The following is a 27,924-nucleotide window of genomic DNA, read 5'->3' as shown; positions in this document are numbered from 1 at the left end:
TTATCTATCTATCATCTATCTATCTATCTATCTATTATCTATCTATTATCTATTATCTATCTATTATCTATCTATTATCTATCTATTATCTATCTATCATCTATCTATTATCGATCTATTATCTATCATCTATCTATCTATCTATTATCTATCTATTATCTATTATCTATCTATTATCTATCTATTATCTATCTACCTCCTTTACATATAATGTCGTCTTTTCTTCTTTTGTTGCCCCCGTCCTTTCATTGCTGCGGGGGTTTTTCGTTCTCATATACTACAGAGAACACTGAAATATGTAGACGGGGCAGAAAGACAGAAAATGTCAGGGCGGGGAGGGGACGACTGACGGCGGCGGTGGGTGGATCAGTCACGCAGAATGAGCCCAGGAGAGAGAAACAGGTGCAAGAATGAAAAAAAGGGCCAAATAATGAAAATGACCGTGTGGCTGAGCGTCCTGCTCCTCTGGGTGTCCCTATCACCAGGTCAGTACGTTACATGTCTCCAGGGGGCTGCGAAACTGCATTGGTGTAGTTATGGATGTAGCAGAGCTGAACATGTTGGGCAATTGAGTATTTTGTATACAGTAACAGCTCACTTACTAGCTGCTTAGTTGTAAAATGCCGTATTAGAGCCCTAGTCTTGTATTAACCTGGCGAAAGTCAGAGAGGCTTGTTTGTGCCCCCCCGGCACTCAGCACCTGGGCATATGCCCATATTGCCCATCCTTAGTTGCATCTGTAATCTAGGCCACCACTAAGTGCAGCTTACTGAACACGGATTTAGTTCTGAGTTTAACTCCTTAAAGACACAGCCAAATTGTGCTACATGTAACCATATAATGTACTGAAAAACAGAAAAAAATGTTGAAAAAATTAAATTCTGCCATTTTGGGAGTGGTTTCACTTTATGGCTTTCGTTGCGCAGCGATTTAATTCTCCAGGTCGGTACGATTATGGAGACACCAAACTTATATAGCTTTCTTTTGTGATTTACATAAATTGTGAAGTTTTCAAAAAGAAAAATTGGTTTGTGTGGCCCTTTTCTCAGACCCAAAACTTTTTTATTTTTCCATCTATGGAGCTGTGCGAGGGCTTGTTTTTCATTTGTCTTTTTTGGGGGGAGGGGCATGTTGAACGGATGTTTTTTGGGGGGTTACTTAGAATGTTTGATTTACTTTTTAATTGTATTTTTTTGTAGGAAACAAAACAAAAAGAATCAGCAATTTTTGGTGTTTAAATTTTATGTCCCTTTTTAATTTTTTTTTGTAAGGAAAATAAGTTCTCACCAATGGATAGTAATGTTATTACAGATATAAAGGGTTAAATGAAAATTGGGTTAATCAGCAAATTAGGAGGATGCTGATCTAGAAAACATCTGCAGCTGCAGGAGAGGATGCAATGTGCGGTGCCATCTTCAATAAAGCAAGCGGCGCAGTGGCATTTAGCTCATGACTACAGAGGCTCCGGGCAGAATAAGAGTTTTCTTCCCTCTCTTCCCATCTCCGGTTCCACGACTCCCTCAGTCAACAGAACTGTGTAATTACCATTGTAAGGGGCACAAGATTCTGCTTTAATGGCTAACCAAGTTTTTACAGCCTCATTAGATTGGACTCTTGAGAGCCAAGTTCCTCCAAATGCAAAATCTCTTAGTTGGGGACTCTCGTAGTTGGTGATTCTCCCAGTTGGTCACTCTCCCAGGTGGTGACTATTTCAGTTAATGACTCTCCCAGTTGGTGATTCTGGTAATTGGTGAGTCTCCTAGTTGGTGACACTCCTAGTTGGTGAGTCTCCTAGTTGATGATTCTCCTAGTTGTACACTCTCCCAATAGGTGACCATTCCAGTTGGTGACTCTCCTAGGTGATGATTCTCCTAGTTGGTCACTCCCCCAGTTGGTGACTCTCCCAGTTGGTGAGTCTCCTAGTTGGTGACTCTCCTAACTGGTGAGTCTCGTAATTGGTGACTCTCCCAGTCGGTGATTCTCCAAGTTGGCGAGTCTCCTAATTGGTGACTCTCTTAGTTGGTGACTCTCCCAGTTGGTGACTCTCCTAATTGGTGACTCTCCTAATTGGTGACTCTCCTAATTGGTGACTCTCCTAGTTGGTGAGTCTCCTAGTTGGTGAGTCTCCTAATGGGTGACTCTCCCAGTTGGTGAGTCTCCTAATTGGCGACTCTCCTGGTTGGTGACTCTCCTGGTTGGTGACTCTCCTAATTGGTGACTCTCCTAATTGGTGACTCTCCCAGTTGGTGACTATCCCAGTTAGTGACTTTCCCAGTTGATGACTCTTCCAGTTGGTGAGTCTCCTAATTGGTGCTCTCCTAATTGGTGAGTCTCCCAGTTGGTGACTCTTCCATTTGGTGACTCTCCCAGTTGGTAACTCTCCCAGTTGGTGACTCTCCTAGTTGGTGACTCTCCTAGTTTGTGACTCTCCCAGTTGGTGACTCTCCTAGTTGGTGACTCTCTTAGTTGATGACTCTCCTAGATGGTGATTCTCCTAGATGGTGACTCTCACAGTTGGTGGCCATCCAGATGGAGTGCGATGGTACCATTTGTTCAATGGGGTCTAATCAAGGTCTCGCACTTAGAAGGTCACTCTATATTTAATGGGCATTTGTGGATTTCTTTTTATTGAAAATGTAACTCTATTTTTTTTAACTCTTTTTGCCTTAGTGCTAACCCTGAAATGTATCACTTGCTCAGGATATCCGTACGACTGCCAGGAATCTACCCAACTCTGCACCCTAAACCAGACCAGCTGTATGTCACAGTCGTTCACAGTTGTAAGTGGTAAGGTGCCCATATCTCTGCTTTACCCACACATTACTCCATCCTACATAAGCAATGAAGACCAAACATTGGGATTTTGGGGGCCATAAGATGCCGCTGTGGCTATACGCATGCAACTTTTTTTTCACCAAACTGCGTTGTAACTAGGATATGGGATGCTCATTGTGGATTTCTTAAAAAAATATCTACAGGTGCAGCAATAGGATGCAATGCTACTCTATAAAACCTTGTTTCATTTTTTTTTTTATAAAAATCTGATTATTTAGGCAATAGGAGGTACACAATAGTCTGGTTTTAGCAGTGCCAAATCCTCACTTGATGGACAATTTTGTCTTGAACTCTAGAAATGAATTATCTATAATAATCCAATAGATGGGGTACGTCCATACTGACAAACTCCAATTGTTGGACAGAGGACCCTTAACATCCAGTCTTTAGCGTTTCCCAATCTCAGCATATCATCCTGCACAATTAATCAGATTTTTCCATAATTTAGAGAGTTTTCCATAGCAGAACAAGTCACACAGCACAAAGCCATGAAAACCCCTATTGCAGGTAGTACCTCTGGACCCTTACCCATATAGTATGCTGAGGATAAAAAGGTGCATAAATGGGAAATTATTTTTAAAGTGCAGCCCTGCTTATATTTATAGAAGTAAGTAAAATCGAATGTTTTATTTTTGTGTCACAAAAAATAAAAGGGTAAATCAGGTGTTACATGTATTTAAAAAATGTTGGAAAAATGTTATTCTCATATCACAGCTCACCTCCTCCTCCTCCTGTACAATGATTGATAACACCTCTATATACAGTAAATAACACAGGATCCACCATTCATAATAGGTGATGTCACAGCTCACCTCCTCCTCCCGTACAATGACTGATAACACCTCTATATACAGTACATAACACAGGATCCACCATTCACAATATGTGATATCACAGCTCACCTCCTCCTCCTGTGCAATGACTGATAACACCTCTATATACAGTAGATAACACAGGACCCACCATTCACAATAGGTGATGTCACAGCTCACCTCCCCCTCCTGTACAATGACTAATAACACCTCCATATACAGTACATAACATAGGATCCACCATTCACTATAGGTGATGTCACAGCTCACCTCCTCCTCCTGTGCAATGACTGATAACACCTCTATATACAGTAGATAACATAGGATCCACCATTCACTATAGGTGATGTCACAGCTCACCTCCTCCTCCTGTACAATGACTGATAACACCTCTATATACAGTAGATAACACAGGATCCACCAGTCACAATAGGTGATGTCACAGCACACCTCCTCCTCTTCCTGTACAATGACTGATAACACCTCTATATACAGTAGATAACACAGGATCCACCATTCACAACAGGCTATGTCACAGCTCACCTCCTCCTCCTGTACAATGACTGATAACACCTCTATATACAGTAGATAACACAGGATCCACCATTCTCAATAGGCGATATCACAGCTCACCTCCTCCTCCTCCTGTACAATGACTGATAACACCTCTATATACAGTAGATAACACAGGATCAACCATTCACAATAGGTGATGTCACAGCTCACCTCCTCCTCCTGTACAATGACTGATAACACCTCTATATACAGTAGATAACACAGGATCCACCATTCACAATAGGTGATGTCACAGCTCACCTCCTCCTCCTGTACAATGACTGATAACACCTCTATATACAATAGATAACACAGGATCCACCAGTCACAGCTGACTCTGCTCCATCACAATGACCTTTTGACACGCTCATTAGATGCTTCAATACAAAAGATAAGGTCTGAGTCAATCTATTGCTGCTAATGTACATGTGATATGGAAAAAAAACCTTTGCCAAAAATAAAATAAAAAAACATATAATACAAAAAACCTGATTTAAATAGTAGGTTATTTTCTGAGGACATATTCCTTTTAACCGCTTCCCAACATGCGCCGTATATATACTGCTCTGCTGGAGTTGTGTTCCCGCAGAGAGCAGTATATATACGGCGCAGTGATCGCACGGGCTCACGCTGAGCGCTGCCTCAATCACATGCAGGTGTCAGCTCTATGTGAGCGCCGATCACGGGCGTTTAACCACTGTGATGCCGCTGTCAATAGTGACAGTGACATCGCGGGGCATCGCAGAGGGAGAGCTGAGCTGAGACACTGATCTGATGCTCTGCAATGCAGAAGCATTGCAGGGTATCAGATCAGCGATCTGTCACTTTGAAGGTGATGTCCCATCCTGGACAATGTAAAAAAGTCAAAAAAAATAAAAAATAAAAAAAAAAAAGACAAAATAAAGAACAAAAAAAATATTCATCCAATAAATACATTTATTATTATAAAATAAACAAAAAAAGTACACATATTTGGTATTGCCGCGTCCGGAACGACCCAACCTATAAAACTGTCCCACTAGTTAACCCCTTCAGTGAACACCGTAAAAAAAATAAATAAAATAAAATGAAGCAAAAAACTATACTTTATCATCATACCGCCAAACAAAAAGTGCAATAAAATGCGATAAAAAAGATGAATGTAATTAGAAAATGGTATAGCTGAAAACGTCATTTTGTCCCGCAAAAAAACAAGCTGCCATACAGCTCCGTCAGTGGAAAAATAAAAAAGTTACACCTCCCAGAATAAAGCGATGCAAAAATAATTAATTTTTCTATAAAATAGTTTTATTGTGTAAAAGTTACAAAACATAAAAAAACAATATAAATGTGGTATTGCTGTAAACGTACTGACCAGAAGAATAACACTGCCTTATCAATTTTACCACACGCGGAACAGTATAAAAATCAAATAAAACACAATTTCTTAATTGCTGTTTTTTTTTCATTCTGCCTCCCAAAAATCGAAATAGGAAGTGATCAAAAAATGTCATGTGCCCTAAAATGGTACCAATAAAAACGTCGTCGTCCCACAAAAAACAAGCCCTCCCATGACTATGCCAAAATATGGAAAAATTATAGCTCTCAAAATATGGGGATGAGAAAACTAGTTTTTACAAAAAAAGGATCTTTTAGTGTGTGACAGCTGCCAAACATAAAAACCTGAAATAAATCTGGTATCTCTGTAATCGCACCGATACGAAGAATAAAGTTGCATAATCACTTATACCGCACGTTGAACGGCGTAAAAAATAAATAAAACCAATTCTTCACCTGCTACTGATTTGTTCATTCTGCCTCCCAAAGATTGCAGTAAGGCTCTGCCCACATTTATCCTGCACTCTGCGCTGAACGCTTACACCTGGGTTTCCGTGTAAGTCTCTGAAATATGTGATTCAGACAAAACCCCCGGCAGAAGATTTCCTATAGTGAGGCAGATGAAGTCACTGTGGACTCCGTCTGGCCTGTGATCCGGCGGTGTCTGTCTTTTTAGGCGTGCTTAAAAGGGCCATCGGCCACAGTTTTGTGCACTTCTGAAAAGAAGGACACCACTGAACAGAGGCCAGACGGAGTCCAGAGTAACTCTACTGCCTCATTATAGTGAATGGATTCCTTGGGGGTTTCAACTGAATCACGTCACTCGGAGATTTAGATGCAAACCCCAAAGTAAATGCTCAGCATAGAGCGCAGGATAAATGTGATCCCAAATGTTATGTAAAATGTTCCCAATAAAATCTTCAACTCAATCCACAGAAAAAGCAAGTACCCATTCAGGTCTGTCATCTGTTATAGGGGGCTTCCACATTACTGGTACTACAAAGGCTCTGGAAAATCGCTATTGCTCCTTGCCCCCAAAATAAATCCAGCGAATTCTGCGCTACCAAATCCAAATGCCACCCCTCCCGTCTAAGCCCCAGTGTGTCTAAACCACATTTAGTGTCCACATGTTTGGCATTCTTGTAGCGATACTGGTCACTACAACATACTGGTCACTACAACGTACTGGTCACTACAACGACAGTTTGCAATTTTCACTCAGCAACATCCACTGCTGCTTGTTTCTGGAAAACACCCATGGAGTCAAAATCATCATTAAACCTGTAGATAAATTCCCAAAGGCATATAATTTCTAAAATGGGGTAATTTGAGGGGAATTCTGCTCTTCTAGCACATAGGGGCTCTGTTCTCCAAACGCGACATGTAGTCTGCTAATTATTCCAGCAAATTTTACATTGAAAAAGTCAGATGGCGCTCCTTCCCTTCCAAGGCCTTCCGTGCGCCCAAACAGTAGTTTTCCTCCACATATTGGGCATCGGCGTACTCAGGAGAAATTGCACAACAAATTGTATGGTGCAATTTCTCCGGTTACCCTTATGAAGATGCAAAATTTGGGGCTAAAAAAATTTTTTGTGGGAAAAATGTGATTTTTTTATTTTAAAGGCTCAATGTTCTAAACTTCTGTGAAGCACCTGGGGGTTAAACATGCTCACCACACATCTAGATAAGTTCCCTGAGGGGTCTAGTTTCCAAAATGGTGTCACTTGTGGGGGGTTTCCACTGTTTAGGCACATCAGGGGCTCCTCAAATGCAACATGACGTCCACTAATTATTCTAGCAAATCTTACATTGAAAAAGTCAAATGGCGCTCCTTCCCTTCAGAGCCCTGCCATGCCCCAAAACAGTGGTTTTCCCCCACACAGTATAGTGTGCTGAGGAGAAATGGCACAACAAATTTTGGGGTCCATTTTCTTCTGTTACTGTTGTGAAAGTAAAAAAAATTGGGTCTAAAGGAAAATTTGTGTGAAAAAAAGTTAAATGTTTATTTTTTCCTTCTACATTCCTTTAATTCCCATGAAGTACCTGGAGGGCTAATATACTTCTTGAATGTGGTTTTGAGCACGTTGAAGGGTGCAGTTTTTAGTATGGTGTCACTTTTGGGTATTTTCTGTCTTATAGACCCCTCAAAGTCACTTCAAATGTGATGTGAATGGTTTTGTAAATTTTGTGGTAAAAATGAGAAATTGTTGGTCAACTTTTATCCCTTCTAATTTCCTAACAAAAGATATTATGTTTCAAAAATTGTGCTGATGTGATGTAGACATGTGGGAAATGTTATTTATTAACTATTCTGTGTGACATATCGCTCTGATTTAAGGGCATAAGAATTAAAAGTTTGAAAATTGCAAAATTTTCAAAATTTTTGCCAAATTTACGATTTTTTTTTTACAAATAAACTCAAGACATATCAAATTTTTTCCACTATCATGAAGTACAATATGTCACAAAAAAACAATCTCAGAATCAGGGGGATCCGTTGAAGCGTTCCAGAGTTATTACTGTAGCTTATAAAGTGACAGTGGTCAGAATTCAAAAAGTTGGCTTGGTCAGCAAGGTGAAAGCAGGCTTCGGGGTGAAGGGGTTAATAGTATACACATCTGATGAGTAGAGATAAGAAAACATGTTTGCAAATCGATTTTGAAGAAATTGGGTAAAATGATACATTTTGGGATCGCTAATGGCCTTGGAAGAGGTAATGGTTAAATTAAGGTGTGCACTTCATTTAACGAGACGGTCAGTCCTTCGGGTCTGTAAAAGTAGATTTTAAGATTACACCATGTACAGGTTGGTTTGGTCTTTTTAAAACGCAGTTATTTGAGTAAATCTGTCAGACTGCCGCAGTTCGGTTCTGAGAATCTGTGTTCCTCAGCAGGAGCCAGCAGCCTCCTCAGCACAGCCACTTACTGTGGAAACCCAGGGATTTCTTTTATGCACCAAATAACCCGTCAAACTGCCTATTCTTCCCAACAAAGATCTTTTTGCATTCAACATTTAACTATAGAAACATCGGGAACAGTTTTGTAGCACAAAGCACTTATCTCTTTTATACCTTTTTTTTTTGCAATAAAACTTAAAGGGCCATTATCTCCAAAAATAGATTGTTTACTGTCACAAAAACAACTGAATGTTCACTGGATTGCAAGAGTCGCATGGTGCACGGTGAATACATGTGCATATGAATACTCTAATACTGACCTATATGCAAGGGAATATAACTACTATAATACTGCCTCTATGTACAAGACTATAACTGCTATAATACTGCCCCTATGTACAAGAATATAACTGCTATAATACTGCCCCCTATGTACTAGAATATAACTACTATAATACTGCCTTTATGTACAAGACTATAACTACTATAATACTGCCCCTATGTACAAGAATAAAACTACTATAATACTGCTCCTATGTACAAGAATATAACTACTATAATACTGCCCCCTATGTACTAGAATATAACTACTATAATACTGCCCCTATGTACAAGAATGTAACTGCTATAATACTGCCCCCTATGTACTAGAATATAAGTACTATAATACTGCCCCTATTTACAAGAATATAACCACTATAATACTGCTCCTATGTACAAGAATATAACTACTATAATACTGCTATTATGTACAAGAATACACCTACTATAATACTGCTCCTATGTACAGGAATATAACTACTATAATACTGCTCCTATGTACAAGAATATAACTACTATAATACTGCTATGTACAAGAATACACCTACTATAATACTGCCTCTATGTACAAGAATATAACTACTATAATACTGCCCCCTATGTACAAGAATATAAATACTATAATACTGCTCTTATGTACAAGAATATAACTACTATAATACTGCTCCTGTGTACAAGAATATAACTACCATAATACTGCTCCTATGTACAAGAATATAACTACTATAATACTGCTCCTATGTACAAGAATATAACTACTATAATACTGCTCCTATGTACAAGAATATAACTACTATAATACTGCTCCTATATACAAGAATATAACTACCATAATACTGCTCCTATGTACAAGAATATAACTACTATAATACTGCTCCTATGTACAAGAATATAACTACTATAATACTGCTCCTATGTACAAGAATATAACTACTATAATACTGCCCCTATTTACAAGAATATAACCACTATAATACTGCCCCTATGTACAAGAATATAACTACTATAATACTGCCCCCTATGTACAAGAATATAACTACTATAATACTGCCCCCTATGTACAAGAATATAACCACTATAATACTGCCCCTTTGTACAAGAATACAACTACTATAATACTGCCCCCTATGTACAAGAATATAACCACTATAATACTGCCCCTATGTACAAGAATATAACTACTATAATACTGCCCCCTATGTGCAAGAATATAACTACTATAATACTGCCCCCTATGCACAAGAATATAACCACTATAATACTGCCCCTTTGTACAAGAATACAACTACTATAATACTGCCCCCTATGTACAAGAATATAACTACTATAATACTGCTCCCTATGTGCAAGAATATAACTACTATAATACTGCTCCTATGTACAAGAATATAACTACTATAATACTGCCCCCTATGTACAAGAATATAACTACTATAATACTGCTCCCTATGTGCAAGAATATAACTACTATAATACTGCTCCTATGTACAAGAATATAACTACTATAATACTGCCCCCTATGTACTAGAATATAACTGCTATAATACTGCCCCTATTTACAAGAATATAACCACTATAATACTGCCTCTATGTCCAAGAATATAACTACTACAATACTGCCCCCTATGTCCAAGAATGTAACTACTATAATACTGCCCCTATTTACAAGAATATAACCACTATAATACTGCCCCTATGTACAAGAATATAACTACTATAATACTGCCCCTATGTACAAGAATATAACCAATATAATACTGCCCTCTATGTACAAGAATATAACCACTATAATACTGCCCCTTTGTACAAGAATACAACTACTATAATACTGCCCCCTATGTACAAGAATATAACCACTATAATACTGCCCCTATGTACAAGAATATAACTACTATAATACTGCCCCCTATGTACAAGTATATAACTACTATAATACTGCTCCTATGTACAAGAATATAACTACTATAATACTGCCCCCTACGTACTAGAATATAACTGCTATAATACTGCCCCTATGTACAAGAATATAACCACTATAATACTGCCTCTATGTACAAGAATATAACTACTATAATACTGCCCCCTATGTACAAGAATATAACTACTATAATACTGCCCCTATTTACAAGAATATAACCACTATAATACTGCCCCTATGTACAAGAATATAACTACTATAATACTGCCCCCTATGTACAAGAATATAACTACTATAATACTGCCCCCTATGTACAAGAATATAACCACTATAATACTGCCCCTATGTACAAGAATATAACTACTATAATACTGCCCCTATGTGCAAGAATATAACTACTATAATACTGCTCCTATGTACAAGAATATAACTACGATAATACTACCCCCTATGTACAAGAATATAACTACTATAATACTGCCCCTATGTACAAGAATATAACTACTATAATACTGTCCCCTATGTACAAGAATATAACTACTATAATACTGCTCCTATGTGCAAGAATATAACTACTATAATACTGCCCCTAGGTACAAGAATATAACTACTATAATACTGCCCCCTATGTACAAGAATATAACTACTATAATACTGCCCCCTATGTACAAGAATATAACCACTATAATACTGCCCCTATGTACAAGAATATAACTACTATAATACTGCCCCTATGTGCAAGAATATAACTACTATAATACTGCTCCTATGTACAAGAATATAACTACTATAATACTACCCCCTATGTACAAGAATATAACTACTATAATACTGCTCCTATGTGCAAGAATATAACTACTATAATACTGCCCCCCATGTACAAGAATATAACGACTATAATACTGCCCCCTATATACAAGAATATAACTACTATAATACTGCCCCCTTTGTACAAGAATATAACTACTATAATACTGCTCCTATGTGCAAGAATATAACTACTATAATACTGCCCCCTATGTACTAGAATATAACTACTATAATACTGCCCGATGTACAAGAATATAACTACTATAATACTGCTCCTATGTGCAAGAATATAACTACTATAATACTGCCCCTATTTACAAGAATATAACCACTATAATACTGCCCCCTATGTACTAGAATATAACTACTATAATACTGCCCCCTATGTACTAGAATATAACTACTATAATACTGCCACTATGTACAAGAATATAACTACTATAATACTGCCCCCTATGTACAAGAATATAACTACTATAATACTGCCCCTATTTACAAGACTATAACCACTATAATACTGCCCCTATGTACAAGAATATAACTACTATAATACTGCCCTCTATGTACAAGAATATAACTACTATAATACTGCCCCTATGTACAAGAATATAACCACTATAATACTGCCCCTAAGTACAAGAATATAACTACTATAATACTGCCCCCTATGTACAAGAATATAACTACTGTAATACTGCCCCCTATGTACAAGAATATAACTACTATAATACTGCCCCTATGTACAAGAATATAACTACTATAACACTGCTCCTATGTACAAGAATATAACTACTATAATACTGCTCCTATCTACAAGAATATAACTACTATAATACTGCCCCTATGTACAAGAATATAACTACTATAATACTGCTGCTAAATACAAGAATATAACTACTATAATACTGCTCCCTATGTACAAGAATATAACTAGTATAGTACTGCCCTAACTACAAGAATATAACTACTATAATACTGCCCCTATGTACAAGAATATAACTGCTATAACAGTGCTCCTATGTACAAGAATATTACTACTATAATAGTGCCCCTATGTACAAGAATATAACTACTATAATACTGCTCCTATGTACAAGAATATAACTACTATAATACTGCTGCTATATACAAGAATATAACTAGTATAATACTGCTCCCTATGTGCAAGAATATAACTAGTATAATACTGCTCCTATGTACAAGAATATAACTACTATAATACTGCCCCCTATGTACAAGAATATAACTAGTATAATACTGCTCCTATGTACAAGAATATAACTATTATAATACTGCCCCTATGTACAAGAATATAACTACTATAATACTGCCCCCTATGTACAAGAATATAACTACTATAATACTACACCCTATGTACAAGAATATAACTACTATAATACTGCCCCCTATGTACAAGAATATAACTACTATAATACTGCCCCCTATGTATAAGAATATAACTACTATAATCCTACCCCCTATGTACAAGAATATAACTACTATAATACTGCCCCTATGTATAAGAATATAACTACTATAATACTGCCCCCTATGTACAAGAATATAACTACTATAATACTACCCCTATGTACAAGTATATAACTACTATAATATTGCTCCTATGTACAAGAATATAACTACTATAATACTGCCCCTATGTACAAGAATATAGCCACTATAATACTGCCCCCTATGTATAAGAATATAACTACTATAATACTGCTCCTATGTACAAGAATATAACTACTGTAATACTGCTTCTATGTGCAAGAATATAACTACTATAATACTGCTCCTATGTACAAGAATATAACTACTATAATACTGCCCCCTATGTATAAGAATATAACTACTATAATACTGCTCCTATGTACAAGAATATAACTACTGTAATACTGCCCCTATGTACATGAATATAACAACTATAATACTGCTCCTATGTACAAGAATATAACTACTATAATACTGCTCCCTATGTACAAGAATATAACTACTATAATACTGCCCCTATGTACAAGTATATAACTACTATAATATTGCTCCTATGTACAAGAATATAACTACTATAATACTGCCCCATGTACAAGAATATAGCCACTATAATACTGCCCCCTATGTACAAGAATATAACTACTATAATACTGCCCCCTATGTATAAGAATATAACTACTATAATACTGCTCCTATGTACAAGAATATAACTACTATAATACTGCCCCCTATGTATAAGAATATAACTACTATAATACTGCTCCTATGTACAAGAATATAACTACTATAATACTGCCCCCTATGTATAAGAATATAACTACTATAATACTGCCCCCTATGTACAAGAATATAACTATTATAATACTGCCCCTATGTACAAGTATATAACTACTATAATATTGCTCCTATGTACAAGAATATAACTACTATAATACTGCCCCTATGTACAAGAATATAGCCACTATAATACTGCCCCCTATGTATAAGAATATAACTACTATAATACTGCTCCTATGTACAAGAATATAACTACTGTAATACTGCCCCTATGTACATCAATATAACAACTATAATACTGCTCCTATGTACAAGAATATATCTACTGTAATACTGCTTCTATGTGCAAGAATATAGCTACTATAATACTGCTCCTATGTACAAGAATAAAACTACTATAATACTGCCCCCTATATACAAGAATATAACTACTATAATAATGCTCCTATGTACAAGAATATAACTACTATAATACTGCCCCCTATGTACAAGAATATAACTACTATAATACTGCTCCTATATACAAGAATATAACTACCATAATACTGCTCCTATGTACAAGAATATAACTACTATAATACTGCTCCTATGTACAAGAATATAACTACTATAATACTGCTCCTATGTACAAGAATATAACTACTATAATACTGCCCCTATTTACAAGAATATAACCACTATAATACTGCCCCTATGTACAAGAATATAACTACTATAATACTGCCCCCTATGTACAAGAATATAACTACTATAATACTGCCCCCTATGTACAAGAATATAACCACTATAATACTGCCCCTTTGTACAAGAATACAACTACTATAATACTGCCCCCTATGTACAAGAATATAACCACTATAATACTGCCCCTATGTACAAGAATATAACTACTATAATACTGCCCCCTATGTGCAAGAATATAACTACTATAATACTGCCCCCTATGTACAAGAATATAACCACTATAATACTGCCCCTTTGTACAAGAATACAACTACTATAATACTGCCCCCTATGTACAAGAATATAACTACTATAATACTGCTCCCTATGTGCAAGAATATAACTACTATAATACTGCTCCTATGTACAAGAATATAACTACTATAATACTGCCCCCTATGTACAAGAATATAACTACTATAATACTGCTCCCTATGTGCAAGAATATAACTACTATAATACTGCTCCTATGTACAAGAATATAACTACTATAATACTGCCCCCTATGTACTAGAATATAACTGCTATAATACTGCCCCTATTTACAAGAATATAACCACTATAATACTGCCTCTATGTCCAAGAATATAACTACTACAATACTGCCCCCTATGTCCAAGAATGTAACTACTATAATACTGCCCCTATTTACAAGAATATAACCACTATAATACTGCCCCTATGTACAAGAATATAACTACTATAATACTGCCCCTATGTACAAGAATATAACCAATATAATACTGCCCTCTATGTACAAGAATATAACCACTATAATACTGCCCCTTTGTACAAGAATACAACTACTATAATACTGCCCCCTATGTACAAGAATATAACCACTATAATACTGCCCCTATGTACAAGAATATAACTACTATAATACTGCCCCCTATGTACAAGTATATAACTACTATAATACTGCTCCTATGTACAAGAATATAACTACTATAATACTGCCCCCTACGTACTAGAATATAACTGCTATAATACTGCCCCTATGTACAAGAATATAACCACTATAATACTGCCTCTATGTACAAGAATATAACTACTATAATACTGCCCCCTATGTACAAGAATATAACTACTATAATACTGCCCCTATTTACAAGAATATAACCACTATAATACTGCCCCTATGTACAAGAATATAACTACTATAATACTGCCCCCTATGTACAAGAATATAACTACTATAATACTGCCCCCTATGTACAAGAATATAACCACTATAATACTGCCCCTATGTACAAGAATATAACTACTATAATACTGCCCCTATGTGCAAGAATATAACTACTATAATACTGCTCCTATGTACAAGAATATAACTACGATAATACTACCCCCTATGTACAAGAATATAACTACTATAATACTGCCCCTATGTACAAGAATATAACTACTATAATACTGTCCCCTATGTACAAGAATATAACTACTATAATACTGCTCCTATGTGCAAGAATATAACTACTATAATACTGCCCCTAGGTACAAGAATATAACTACAATAATACACCCCCTTTTTACAAGAATATAACTACTATAATACTGCCCCCTATGTACAAGAATATAACCACTATAATACTGCCCCTATGTACAAGAATATAACTACTATAATACTGCCCCTATGTGCAAGAATATAACTACTATAATACTGCTCCTATGTACAAGAATATAACTACTATAATACTACCCCCTATGTACAAGAATATAACTACTATAATACTGCTCCTATGTGCAAGAATATAACTACTATAATACTGCCCCCCATGTACAAGAATATAACGACTATAATACTGCCCCCTATATACAAGAATATAACTACTATAATACTGCCCCCTTTGTACAAGAATATAACTACTATAATACTGCTCCTATGTGCAAGAATATAACTACTATAATACTGCCCCCTATGTACTAGAATATAACTACTATAATACTGCCCGATGTACAAGAATATAACTACTATAATACTGCTCCTATGTGCAAGAATATAACTACTATAATACTGCCCCTATTTACAAGAATATAACCACTATAATACTGCCCCCTATGTACTAGAATATAACTACTATAATACTGCCCCCTATGTACTAGAATATAACTACTATAATACTGCCACTATGTACAAGAATATAACTACTATAATACTGCCCCCTATGTACAAGAATATAACTACTATAATACTGCCCCTATTTACAAGACTATAACCACTATAATACTGCCCCTATGTACAAGAATATAACTACTATAATACTGCCCTCTATGTACAAGAATATAACTACTATAATACTGCCCCTATGTACAAGAATATAACCACTATAATACTGCCCCTAAGTACAAGAATATAACTACTATAATACTGCCCCCTATGTACAAGAATATAACTACTGTAATACTGCCCCCTATGTACAAGAATATAACTACTATAATACTGCCCCTATGTACAAGAATATAACTACTATAACACTGCTCCTATGTACAAGAATATAACTACTATAATACTGCTCCTATCTACAAGAATATAACTACTATAATACTGCCCCTATGTACAAGAATATAACTACTATAATACTGCTGCTAAATACAAGAATATAACTACTATAATACTGCTCCCTATGTACAAGCATATAACTAGTATAGTACTGCCCTAACTACAAGAATATAACTACTATAATACTGCCCCTATGTACAAGAATATAACTGCTATAACAGTGCTCCTATGTACAAGAATATTACTACTATAATAGTGCCCCTATGTACAAGAATATAACTACTATAATACTGCTCCTATGTACAAGAATATAACTACTATAATACTGCTGCTATATACAAGAATATAACTAGTATAATACTGCTCCCTATGTGCAAGAATATAACTAGTATAATACTGCTCCTATGTACAAGAATATAACTACTATAATACTGCCCCCTATGTACAAGAATATAACTAGTATAATACTGCTCCTATGTACAAGAATATAACTATTATAATACTGCCCCTATGTACAAGAATATAACTACTATAATACTGCCCCCTATGTACAAGAATATAACTACTATAATACTACACCCTATGTACAAGAATATAACTACTATAATACTGCCCCCTATGTACAAGAATATAACTACTATAATAGTGCCCCCTATGTATAAGAATATAACTACTATAATCCTACCCCCTATGTACAAGAATATAACTACTATAATACTGCCCCTATGTATAAGAATATAACTACTATAATACTGCCCCCTATGTACAAGAATATAACTACTATAATACTACCCCTATGTACAAGTATATAACTACTATAATATTGCTCCTATGTACAAGAATATAACTACTATAATACTGCCCCTATGTACAAGAATATAGCCACTATAATACTGCCCCCTATGTATAAGAATATAACTACTATAATACTGCTCCTATGTACAAGAATATAACTACTGTAATACTGCTTCTATGTGCAAGAATATAACTACTATAATACTGCTCCTATGTACAAGAATATAACTACTATAATACTGCCCCCTATGTATAAGAATATAACTACTATAATACTGCTCCTATGTACAAGAATATAACTACTGTAATACTGCCCCTATGTACATGAATATAACAACTATAATACTGCTCCTATGTACAAGAATATAACTACTATAATACTGCTCCCTATGTACAAGAATATAACTACTATAATACTGCCCCTATGTACAAGTATATAACTACTATAATATTGCTCCTATGTACAAGAATATAACTACTATAATACTGCCCCATGTACAAGAATATAGCCACTATAATACTGCCCCCTATGTACAAGAATATAACTACTATAATACTGCCCCCTATGTATAAGAATATAACTACTATAATACTGCTCCTATGTACAAGAATATAACTACTATAATACTGCCCCCTATGTATAAGAATATAACTACTATAATACTGCTCCTATGTACAAGAATATAACTACTATAATACTGCCCCCTATGTATAAGAATATAACTACTATAATACTGCCCCCTATGTACAAGAATATAACTATTATAATACTGCCCCTATGTACAAGTATATAACTACTATAATATTGCTCCTATGTACAAGAATATAACTACTATAATACTGCCCCTATGTACAAGAATATAGCCACTATAATACTGCCCCCTATGTATAAGAATATAACTACTATAATACTGCTCCTATGTACAAGAATATAACTACTGTAATACTGCCCCTATGTACATCAATATAACAACTATAATACTGCTCCTATGTACAAGAATATATCTACTGTAATACTGCTTCTATGTGCAAGAATATAGCTACTATAATACTGCTCCTATGTACAAGAATAAAACTACTATAATACTGCCCCCTATATACAAGAATATAACTACTATAATAATGCTCCTATGTACAAGAATATAACTACTATAATACTGTCCCCTATGTACAAGAATATAACTACTATAATACTGCTCCTATGTGCAAGAATATAACTACTATAATACTGCCCCCCATGTACAAGAATATAACGACTATAATACTGCCCCCTATATACAAGAATATAACTACTATAATACTGCCCCCTTTGTACAAGAATATAACTACTATAATACTGCTCCTATGTGCAAGAATATAACTACTATAATACTGCCCCCTATGTACTAGAATATAACTACTATAATACTGCCCGATGTACAAGAATATAACTACTATAATACTGCTCCTATGTGCAAGAATATAACTACTATAATACTGCCCCCTATGTACTAGAATATAACTACTATAATACTGCTCCTACTCACAAGAATATAACCACTTTAATACTGCCTCTATGTACAAGAATATAACTACTATAATACTGCCCCCTATGTACAAGAATATAACTACTATAATACTGCCCCTATTTACAAGAATATAACCACTATAATACTGCCCCTATGTACAAGAATATAACTACTATAATACTGCCCCCTATGTTCAAGAATATAACTACTATAATACTGCCCCCTAAGTACAAGAATATAACTACTATAATACTGCCCCCTATGTACAAGAATATAACTACTGTAATACTGCCCCCTGTGTACAAGAATATAACTACTGTAATACTGACCCCTATGTACAAGAATATAACTACTATAATACTGCCCCCTATGTACAAGAATATAACTATTATAATACTGCTCCTATGTACAAGAATATAACTACTATAATACTGCTCCCTATGTACAAGAATATAACTACTATAATACTGCTCCTATGTGCAAGAATATAACTACTATAATACTGCCCCCATGTACAAGAATATAACGACTATAATACTGCCCCTATATACAAGAATATAACTACTATAATACTGCCCCCTTTGTACAAGAATATAACTACTATAATACTGCTCCTATGTGCAAGAATATAACTACTATAATACTGCCCCCTATGTACTAGAATATAACTACTATAATACTGCCCGATGTACAAGAATATAACTACTATAATACTGCTCCTATGTGCAAGAATATAACTACTATAATACTGCCCCCTATGTACTAGAATATAACTACTATAATACTGCTCCTACTCACAAGAATATAACCACTTTAATACTGCCTCTATGTACAAGAATATAACTACTATAATACTGCCCCCTATGTACAAGAATATAACTACTATAATACTGCCCCTATTTACAAGAATATAACCACTATAATACTGCCCCTATGTACAAGAATATAACTACTATAATACTGCCCCCTATGTTCAAGAATATAACTACTATAATACTGCCCCCTAAGTACAAGAATATAACTACTATAATACTGCCCCCTATGTACAAGAATATAACTACTGTAATACTGCCCCCTGTGTACAAGAATATAACTACTGTAATACTGACCCCTATGTACAAGAATATAACTACTATAATACTGCCCCCTATGTACAAGAATATAACTATTATAATACTGCTCCTATGTACAAGAATATAATTACTATAATACTGCTCCCTATGTACAAGAATATAACTACTATAATACTGCCCCCTATTTACAAGAATATAACTACTATAATACTGCTCCTATGTACAAGAATATAACTACTATAATACTGCTCCTATGTACAAGAATATAACTACTATAATACTGCCCCCTATGTATAAGAATATAACTACTATAATACTGCCCCCTATGTACAAGAATGTAACTACTATAATAGTGCTCCTATGTACAAGAATATAACTACTATAATACTGCCCCTATGTACAAGAATATAACTACTATAATACTGCTCCTATGTACAAGAATATAACTACTTTAATGCATTTTTTACAGTGAATGGGAGCGTTACAGAATGGACAAACAAGGGCTGTTCACAAGGACTTGTCTGTAATGAGACAATTTACACAGATTTGGGCTTCAATAAAACCTATATCAGTTCCAAGTGCTGCAACACAGACTTATGCAACACTGACACCTACTATGGTACGTTTCAAGAAAGTTGGTCAGACTATTCATCCTATGTTGTCAATAGTTTATATTTTCTATTTATCCACAGTTTGTAAAAGGTTCTAGCTCAACCGATGCAGTTGATGGTGCAAATTTTTTAAAAGCCGACTGTCCAAATTTTAAGTATATGTGGGGTCCTAAGTGCCCCATTAATTCACAAATGGCACCAATGGTGCCCACTGCCCAATTCTAGAAGTCTATTTGTATGGGACCTTTGGTAGCCTTCCCTCCGAGAAGCAGAAGGGTATAGCCTTGCTTCTTCTTATGATCACCAATATGGTGTTTTTGGGTTTCCTGGTAACTTTTAAGGAAAGGACATGTTGCAAAAGAGAAGGTCATGGTGCAGAGCACTTTAGATTGAAAGCAATTTCTTGTCTATGTGGGAATAGAAAATGTCGTTTTAGGAAAGATCATCCGATTGTGGCCGTTTTCTTCCTAATTATTCAGGAATTTCGTTTTTTCTTTTCCAGCACGGGTCCCCGTTGCCGCTCTATTTTGTGAGTCCTGTGAGGGTAACACTGTGACCTGTGCAGCGTCCAACCTGACGTCTCTCCAATGTGCCGGAGTACAAGATCGCTGCATGACGGTCCAAACTGTGTATGTCAATGGTGAGACTAGACCGTGAAGCATGTATGGACACCTCACCACAGATCCCATCCTAATAATTCTCCTATTTATGCAGGTTCCAGCTCGAATGTTGTGTATAAAGGTTGTGCAACGGGTAACCTTTGCGGGCGGCGGTTGTATTATAACACCGGAGGTCCCAGGGTTTACACGGAGGTGTCATGCTGTGGGAACAAGTACTGCAACCATGGCGTCCAACAAGGTAGTGTGCACTCAAAAGCAAAGGAGACATTTTTCTTACATTTTTAGACAGTGCCTTGTGTATTTTACCTAGATACAGAATTGGGCTGTTGGGTTTCCATATGTCCCATCATTTCATTTTCAGTTGTTACTAAGAGGTAGAGGTTTACAAACTGGTTACTTTAGCATAAACCGGCTCCCATAAAATATTACCCATGCAGGGGTGGACATATCAACATATCATTGGTGCAGCCTGGGACCCAAGAGGTAAGAGGGCCACTACCACCTCCAAAGCATCAAATAGCTTCTGTTATAGCAGAATTATTGAACAGCAAAGTGCCCATATACTGTTCTTGCACAGGGGGCCCTTTTCTGTCTGTGTCCACCACTGGACCCATGGATCTCTTTTTGGAGTTGGTTGGTGAAATGGAGGGTGGTGACATGAGCTTGAAGTGACCCTTTCCATTCCCAATAATGAACTTTGGGGCAATTCCCTTCCCATTATTTGTTAAGACCGTGGTCTTCTTGGCAGCGTTCTCCACCAGGAGCAAGGTACACTCTTTTTTACGCCCCGTAGTGTAGCCCCTAGGTAGCTGTCAGCTCAAAGATCATTAAGCCGACATTTATTCTGACTCCTCCCTACACAGGGTCTCTCGGCTCGGTTCCTCTGGCGTTGGCAAAAGATCACTTATCTGAAATCTATTCTGACTCCTCCATACACAGGGTCTCTCGGCTCGGCTCCTCTGGCGTTGGCAAAAGATCACTTATCTGACATCTATTCTGACTCCTCCATACACAGGGTCTCTCGGCTCGGCTCCTCTGGCGTTGGGAAAAGATCACTTATCTGACATCTATTCTGACTCCTCCATACACAGGGTCTCTCAGCTCGGCTCCTCTGGCGTTGGCAAAAGATCACTTAGCCGACATCTATTCTGACTCCTCCATACACAGGGTCTCTTGGCTCGGCTCCTCTGGCATTGGCAAAAGATCACTTAGCTGACATCTATTCTGACTCCTCCATACACAGGGTCTCTTGGCTCGGCTCCTCTGGCATTGGCTTATCTAAAAGAGAACCAAAATGTTATGCTAGAGTAGCAACTCACTCGGGATAATAGGCAAAGCTAAAAACTGCAACTGACCCTTCTGGTTCCTGTATAGACTAGAGATCCTGACCCCACAGCCCCCAGTGGTTCCTACGTAAGCAAAGATAGTCCTAACCACAGAGTAGAAGGCAACTCGAATATATACTGCCTGAAAGGTCGTGGAGTGCTTCACGTTCCTCCTAGAGAACCAAAGGACAGAGTAGAGTGTAAATTACCTACAAAAAGTAAAGCATGCTGAAAAAAGGAAGGATCCCAAAGTGAGTAAAATAAGCCGCGAAGTACAAAATAAAGTATGTACTGTTAGATTACATGCCGCCTATTTCCTAAAACGGAACAGAAGATAGGTGCAAGGTAAAGTACAGAAACAGCAAAGAGAAAAATCTTATCTGGAATTTCATTGACTGGCTTTAAACAAGAACAGAATGTCTGAACATCCAAATGAAACTATCACCAGCAGGAAATGCTAGAAGGGGAAAAGATTATAAAGCCGCACCCAAAAGGTGATAGGACAAACAAATGACAACACCTGTGTTATGATAAACAGACTGCAGCCAGAATAGTAAAACCTAAACACCCGGAGAAAAGGTGTGTTGGCAGAAAGAAAAACTGACCACAAAACACAAGCTCAAGGGTTCTAACCCAGGAGCATGATATAAAGGATCCCTTATATGACAGAAGGACAACATGGTCCTTGCAACTTTACTATATTTGCTAAGATTACAGGGTTTGTTGCGTCCCCTTGGAAAAGTTGATCCAAATCCATTCCATGTCCACACGCACCCTTCCTCAATAGGGAGCATCAGATGAACACGATACGTCACGTTTATACAAACCAGATGTTACTGGGATCAAAAGAAGTGCAAACTATTTCCATTAATTCTTTTTTTTCTCCAACAGTGACAGTGAATGAGACCCTAAATGGCATTCAGTGCTATGCATGCAACGAAACTGGCAAAGGAGAGTGCACAGCACCCATCACCAACAAAGTCTCGTGTATGGGAAACATGACCTCATGCCTGGATATAGTAGGTAATACCACAGTGAAAAGTTACTTTCTGTGTCCAAAAAGTTGTCTGGTTTCTTGCAAAAATTGAACCATAAGTGTACGAAGGTTGTGTTGAAGCTCAGTTCCATTCACTTCAGTGGAGCTGAGCGGATTTTATATGTTGGCTTGGTTAATATAATGAATATGTACAGACCACCGCTGGACTCACTCTGTTCTCTGGATCTTTGTACAGGATTTCCTCGGGGAAACACTTTGATGCGAGGTTGCTGCTCCAATGACGTATGCTACGGTCTAGCCGCTTCGCCATTTCTACAGCCCAGCCAAAAAGTGCACTGCTGCCAGGGCAATCTGTGCAACAGTGGAAATATTGCATCATATTACAAATCGGGCTCCACCTTGGCGGCACACGGGAGTGTGTTCCTGATAGGGAGTGCCCTTCTGCTGCTTATGAAGGGGTTATGGACATTGCTGTGATTGGTACCACTTGGTGGCATGACGAAGAAGAAGACTACTTACTCCTACATCGTGAAACTCTGGAGTCTACCATATTCCTACCAGTCTAGATATCCCCTTCAGCCCGAGCTCCAGCAGCTTCTAGCGTCATACAGAAGTGTTCAACTCTGGGCACAGCTCACTGAAAAGGCTGCAGCTTCCACACATTTCTCTGCAGCACTAACACACAGACTTCTCAACTTTCCTAGCTGATCCCTGCAGTCTCCATTCAGAGAGAGACCCTAGCTTGTCTCTCTCTCAGCTATAACTCACATTTTGGCTGGTCACACACCAGCAGGACACTTGACTTTGCTCAACATCCAGCAGACTGACACACCGGTTCTTAGCTAAAGCTAGCTAAGTGCATCTAATTAGGACCTGCAGTGCTATGTTTTAATGTTTTAACCTAGTCCTACCTGACTTTGCTACAGCCCCCATAATAGTTCTGGACACATTTTTACATACTTGCTCTTTTCCTCATCACACTGGAAGAAACAAGCGCCAATCAGCTGTTCCAAAAATGTAAGATTCTATGTTACCAACATTAGATGAAGGACCCATGTTCAAAAAATATATATTCTTTAATAAACAATAATAAAAAAGACAAAAAAAAGATGTAAGAGCATGTATAATGATAAGTAGACCTACACAGACAACGAGAAGTAGAGACCATCTTCAAAGGAGAGAAAACATGCCCCATGTAGACAAAAGTAACTTGCAAAAATACATATACGTATTGACTGGATGCAAACATATAAATGCCAAAAACAAACTGCAATATAATCCTGGTAGGAGTCGTATTAATTTTTGTCAAGAAATAACTGTAAAAGTGACATACAGGACTGCATATAAAACTAATTGAAACCAAGTGCATAAATGCAATAAATAAACTGCAGCACAGTTTGACTAAAGTGCTGTATGCAAAATGCACAAGGCAAAGGCCAAAAAAGCGTTATAGGTATGTGTCTTTTGTGGTTATATGAATGTAAATTACAAGAAAGGTAAGTGGATGTGAATACCTAGCAAAGAGAATGACAAATAGCTCCCGAGACGATGCGCGTTTCGCAGGATTGCTTCATCAGGGGAACCAGAGATTGCCCATAGAGACTTTTCCATTAAGGGGGTTACTGGTGAGAGAGAAAATTTTTGCCCTGTAACAGCCGGATAGTCCTGTAGATCTGTAAATGTACTGCTATATTACAGATGTTTGGGAGATGTGAGGATCTACAGAGTTGAATCAGTCGCTGAGATTTGAGCTCTGTAAACGCTTAAAATAGGAAGGCAACTAGCAACAGGATACCTAAAGATGCCTAACAGACATATATAGTAACATAGAAAAAGTTGTTTCCATTCACCAGGGAGATATCTCCACTACCGCATGTATGTTATTGCCGAAGTCCAGTAAACCCGTCGGTCAAGGCAGGTAAATAAGCCCATAGAGTTACAAACAAAACTGGTAACTTCGTAAAATATGTGACTTTATTGAAAAAATCATCATTACAGAGGAAAAATAGATGTTAACGCGCTTCGAATCAATTTAACATTACGATTAAGACTGTTGAGTCGAAACGCGTCAACATCTATTTTTCTATGTAATGATTTTTTTTTATGGATTTTCAATTAATACATAGAAAAATAGACGTTGATGCATTTCAACTCAACAATCTTAGTCGTAATGTTACGTTGAGTCGAAACTCGTCAATATCTATTTTCCTGATTTTTTAATGGCTTTTCAATAAATTCACATATGTTATGAAGTTACCAGTTTTTTTGCAACTCTATGGATGTATAATAACATAGTCTGCATAAGTTGCAATGCCAATTGGGCATATAAAAGTACCCATACACCTTCAATAATTGCTGTTATTATTTCCAAGCTACCTTTCCATGCTGCTGCCAAACACGTCAGGTGACCTCTTATATCACCTGAGACCAAAAGGATCAGGGTTTGGGATTTAACATGCTTGAGGTTTAATTTACCTGGCAGAGAGGATGAGGAGGTCGCTCAGAAGTCCATTGGGGGCTTCTGTCTGAACATTCGAAAAATGGTATTCACCTGCTCCTCTAATGTAGCCACTGACTTCATTTAGTCAAATGGAGTCCAAAATATGAATGAGTCCATTTTACCTTTTTTACACCAGTGATCATTCCCCAAGCTACAATGTTACAAGTCTGAGTACTGTTTTTTTCGGTATTTAGATGGAAACCCCTGAGTGAGCGGGCAGCGAAACATGATGTGAACACAGCTTTAAATATAAAAACTACACCTATGCTACATCTGGACACAAGAGATTATAAAAGAGACCCATATCTTGTCGTTGGAAAGAGTCTTAAGAGCTTTCAGGTTGACTGCCCATCAACAATTGTATAGGTCAAAGATGACAAAGAGGGTGGGGTCCTGGTATAAGTGCCTATTTGTATATATACCTTATGAACATAAGAATTAAGGTGTTTCTTCAAATTGTTATTCTTAATTTATTTCATAGTAAAGTCAACTTTCTGGATTTATCAGCGGTGGTTCATTATCTGAGTTTTTTGGGTGAACAGTGTCATATACTGTACATGTACAAGATGTGCTTGTTAAAGTTAAAAAAAAAATCCTGCGTGAGTCACCATAGTCTTCATAGACTTGTCACATCTATAAATAATCAGAAGATTCTGGCAGAAGCTGACTTATAAGATGGTGCCTCAAGGGTTCGGTTACATGTGAAGAACGTTCTTACTTTTCTTAACTCGATTCTGCGTCATGAGACCTGTAAATTCATCTTAAAACTGCGGAGAAAAGACGTTGTCATCATTTTTTCTTTTTTTACAACTGTAAGTAAAAAAAATATTAAAAAGAAAATGAGGAGAAAGTTGTCATGTTTGACCTCCAGGACCTTACATGGACCAGTGGTAATCGACCATTAATCTTGAACATGATCTTCCAATTTCTTGGTTTCAAAGGTTGAAAATCACTAATCATCTTCATTTTCTTAATTATAAGAATATTTATGGTTTATGGTAACCAAATGGTTACTAGGGTGTTGAAGCTCCTTTGAGTAATCGTCAGTGGCCCGTGCTCATGACATCCCTTTGGCGTATGTCAAAAGGGGAATCTACTTTATAAAATGATCATAATTCCTAGATGACAGATAGGAGACTTATATCATCTTGGGGAACGGAGACATACAATGGGACCATTAAGGAGTTCCTCTAACTCCAGACCTTCGTGACTATGACTTTCAGTGTCCAATTGGTGGGGTTCAACTGCTGTAGCTTCAGAATGTAGTGATTGAATTATCAGGAAACCACTTCAGTTCCTGGCAGCTCTGCTCTTATGGATGGCCTGATAACAGAAAGGTCAACCATGTGGTTTTCCCAAAAAGTTGACACCCACCAACAGGATCTGAAATGGCAGGAAGTGCAGGTTCTTTCTTCTTTCAATTGTACATCCTTCACAACCTTTAGTACATGACATAGTAGACATCCTTAGTATTAAACATGATGTTACGCTCTACACAGACCATTGGAGAAGTTGTGAAGCCCTTAGCTCCTTCAAA

General features: G+C 36.9%; 1 protein-coding gene across 1 annotated transcript; it reads left to right on the top strand.

Moving 5' to 3' along the window:
• Positions 1–340: 340 nt before the first annotated feature.
• LOC141173059 (urokinase plasminogen activator surface receptor-like) lies at positions 341–25,865 on the top strand. The gene is made up of 7 exons (XM_073657694.1): positions 341–485; positions 2,671–2,787; positions 20,804–20,953; positions 21,448–21,585; positions 21,660–21,803; positions 23,782–23,913; positions 24,123–25,865. Exons 1-7 carry the CDS (start codon positions 380–382, stop codon positions 24,362–24,364), a joined length of 1,029 nt encoding a protein of 342 aa, XP_073513795.1. The 5' UTR covers positions 341–379; the 3' UTR covers positions 24,365–25,865.
• Positions 25,866–27,924: the final 2,059 nt, after the last annotated feature.

This window comes from Phyllobates terribilis, unplaced genomic scaffold, assembly GCF_046119375.1.
Source record: "Phyllobates terribilis strain yellow unplaced genomic scaffold, ASM4611937v1 Scaffold_12__6_contigs__length_324123572, whole genome shotgun sequence".
NCBI classification, from domain to species: Eukaryota; Metazoa; Chordata; class Amphibia; order Anura; family Dendrobatidae; genus Phyllobates; species Phyllobates terribilis.
This window is presented reverse-complemented; position numbering and strand designations above follow the sequence as displayed.

Bases quoted from the DNA above. Each gene is read 5' to 3' on its own strand.
- LOC141173059 (XM_073657694.1), top strand. From the start codon at position 380: ATGAGCCCAGGAGAGAGAAACAGGTGCAAGAATGAAAAAAAGGGCCAA. The intron at 2,788-20,803 runs GTAAGGTGCCCA...CATTTTTTACAG, and splicing joins GTCGTTCACAGTTGTAAGTG to TGAATGGGAGCGTTACAGAA. The intron at 23,914-24,122 runs GTAATACCACAG...ATCTTTGTACAG, and splicing joins CTCATGCCTGGATATAGTAG to GATTTCCTCGGGGAAACACT.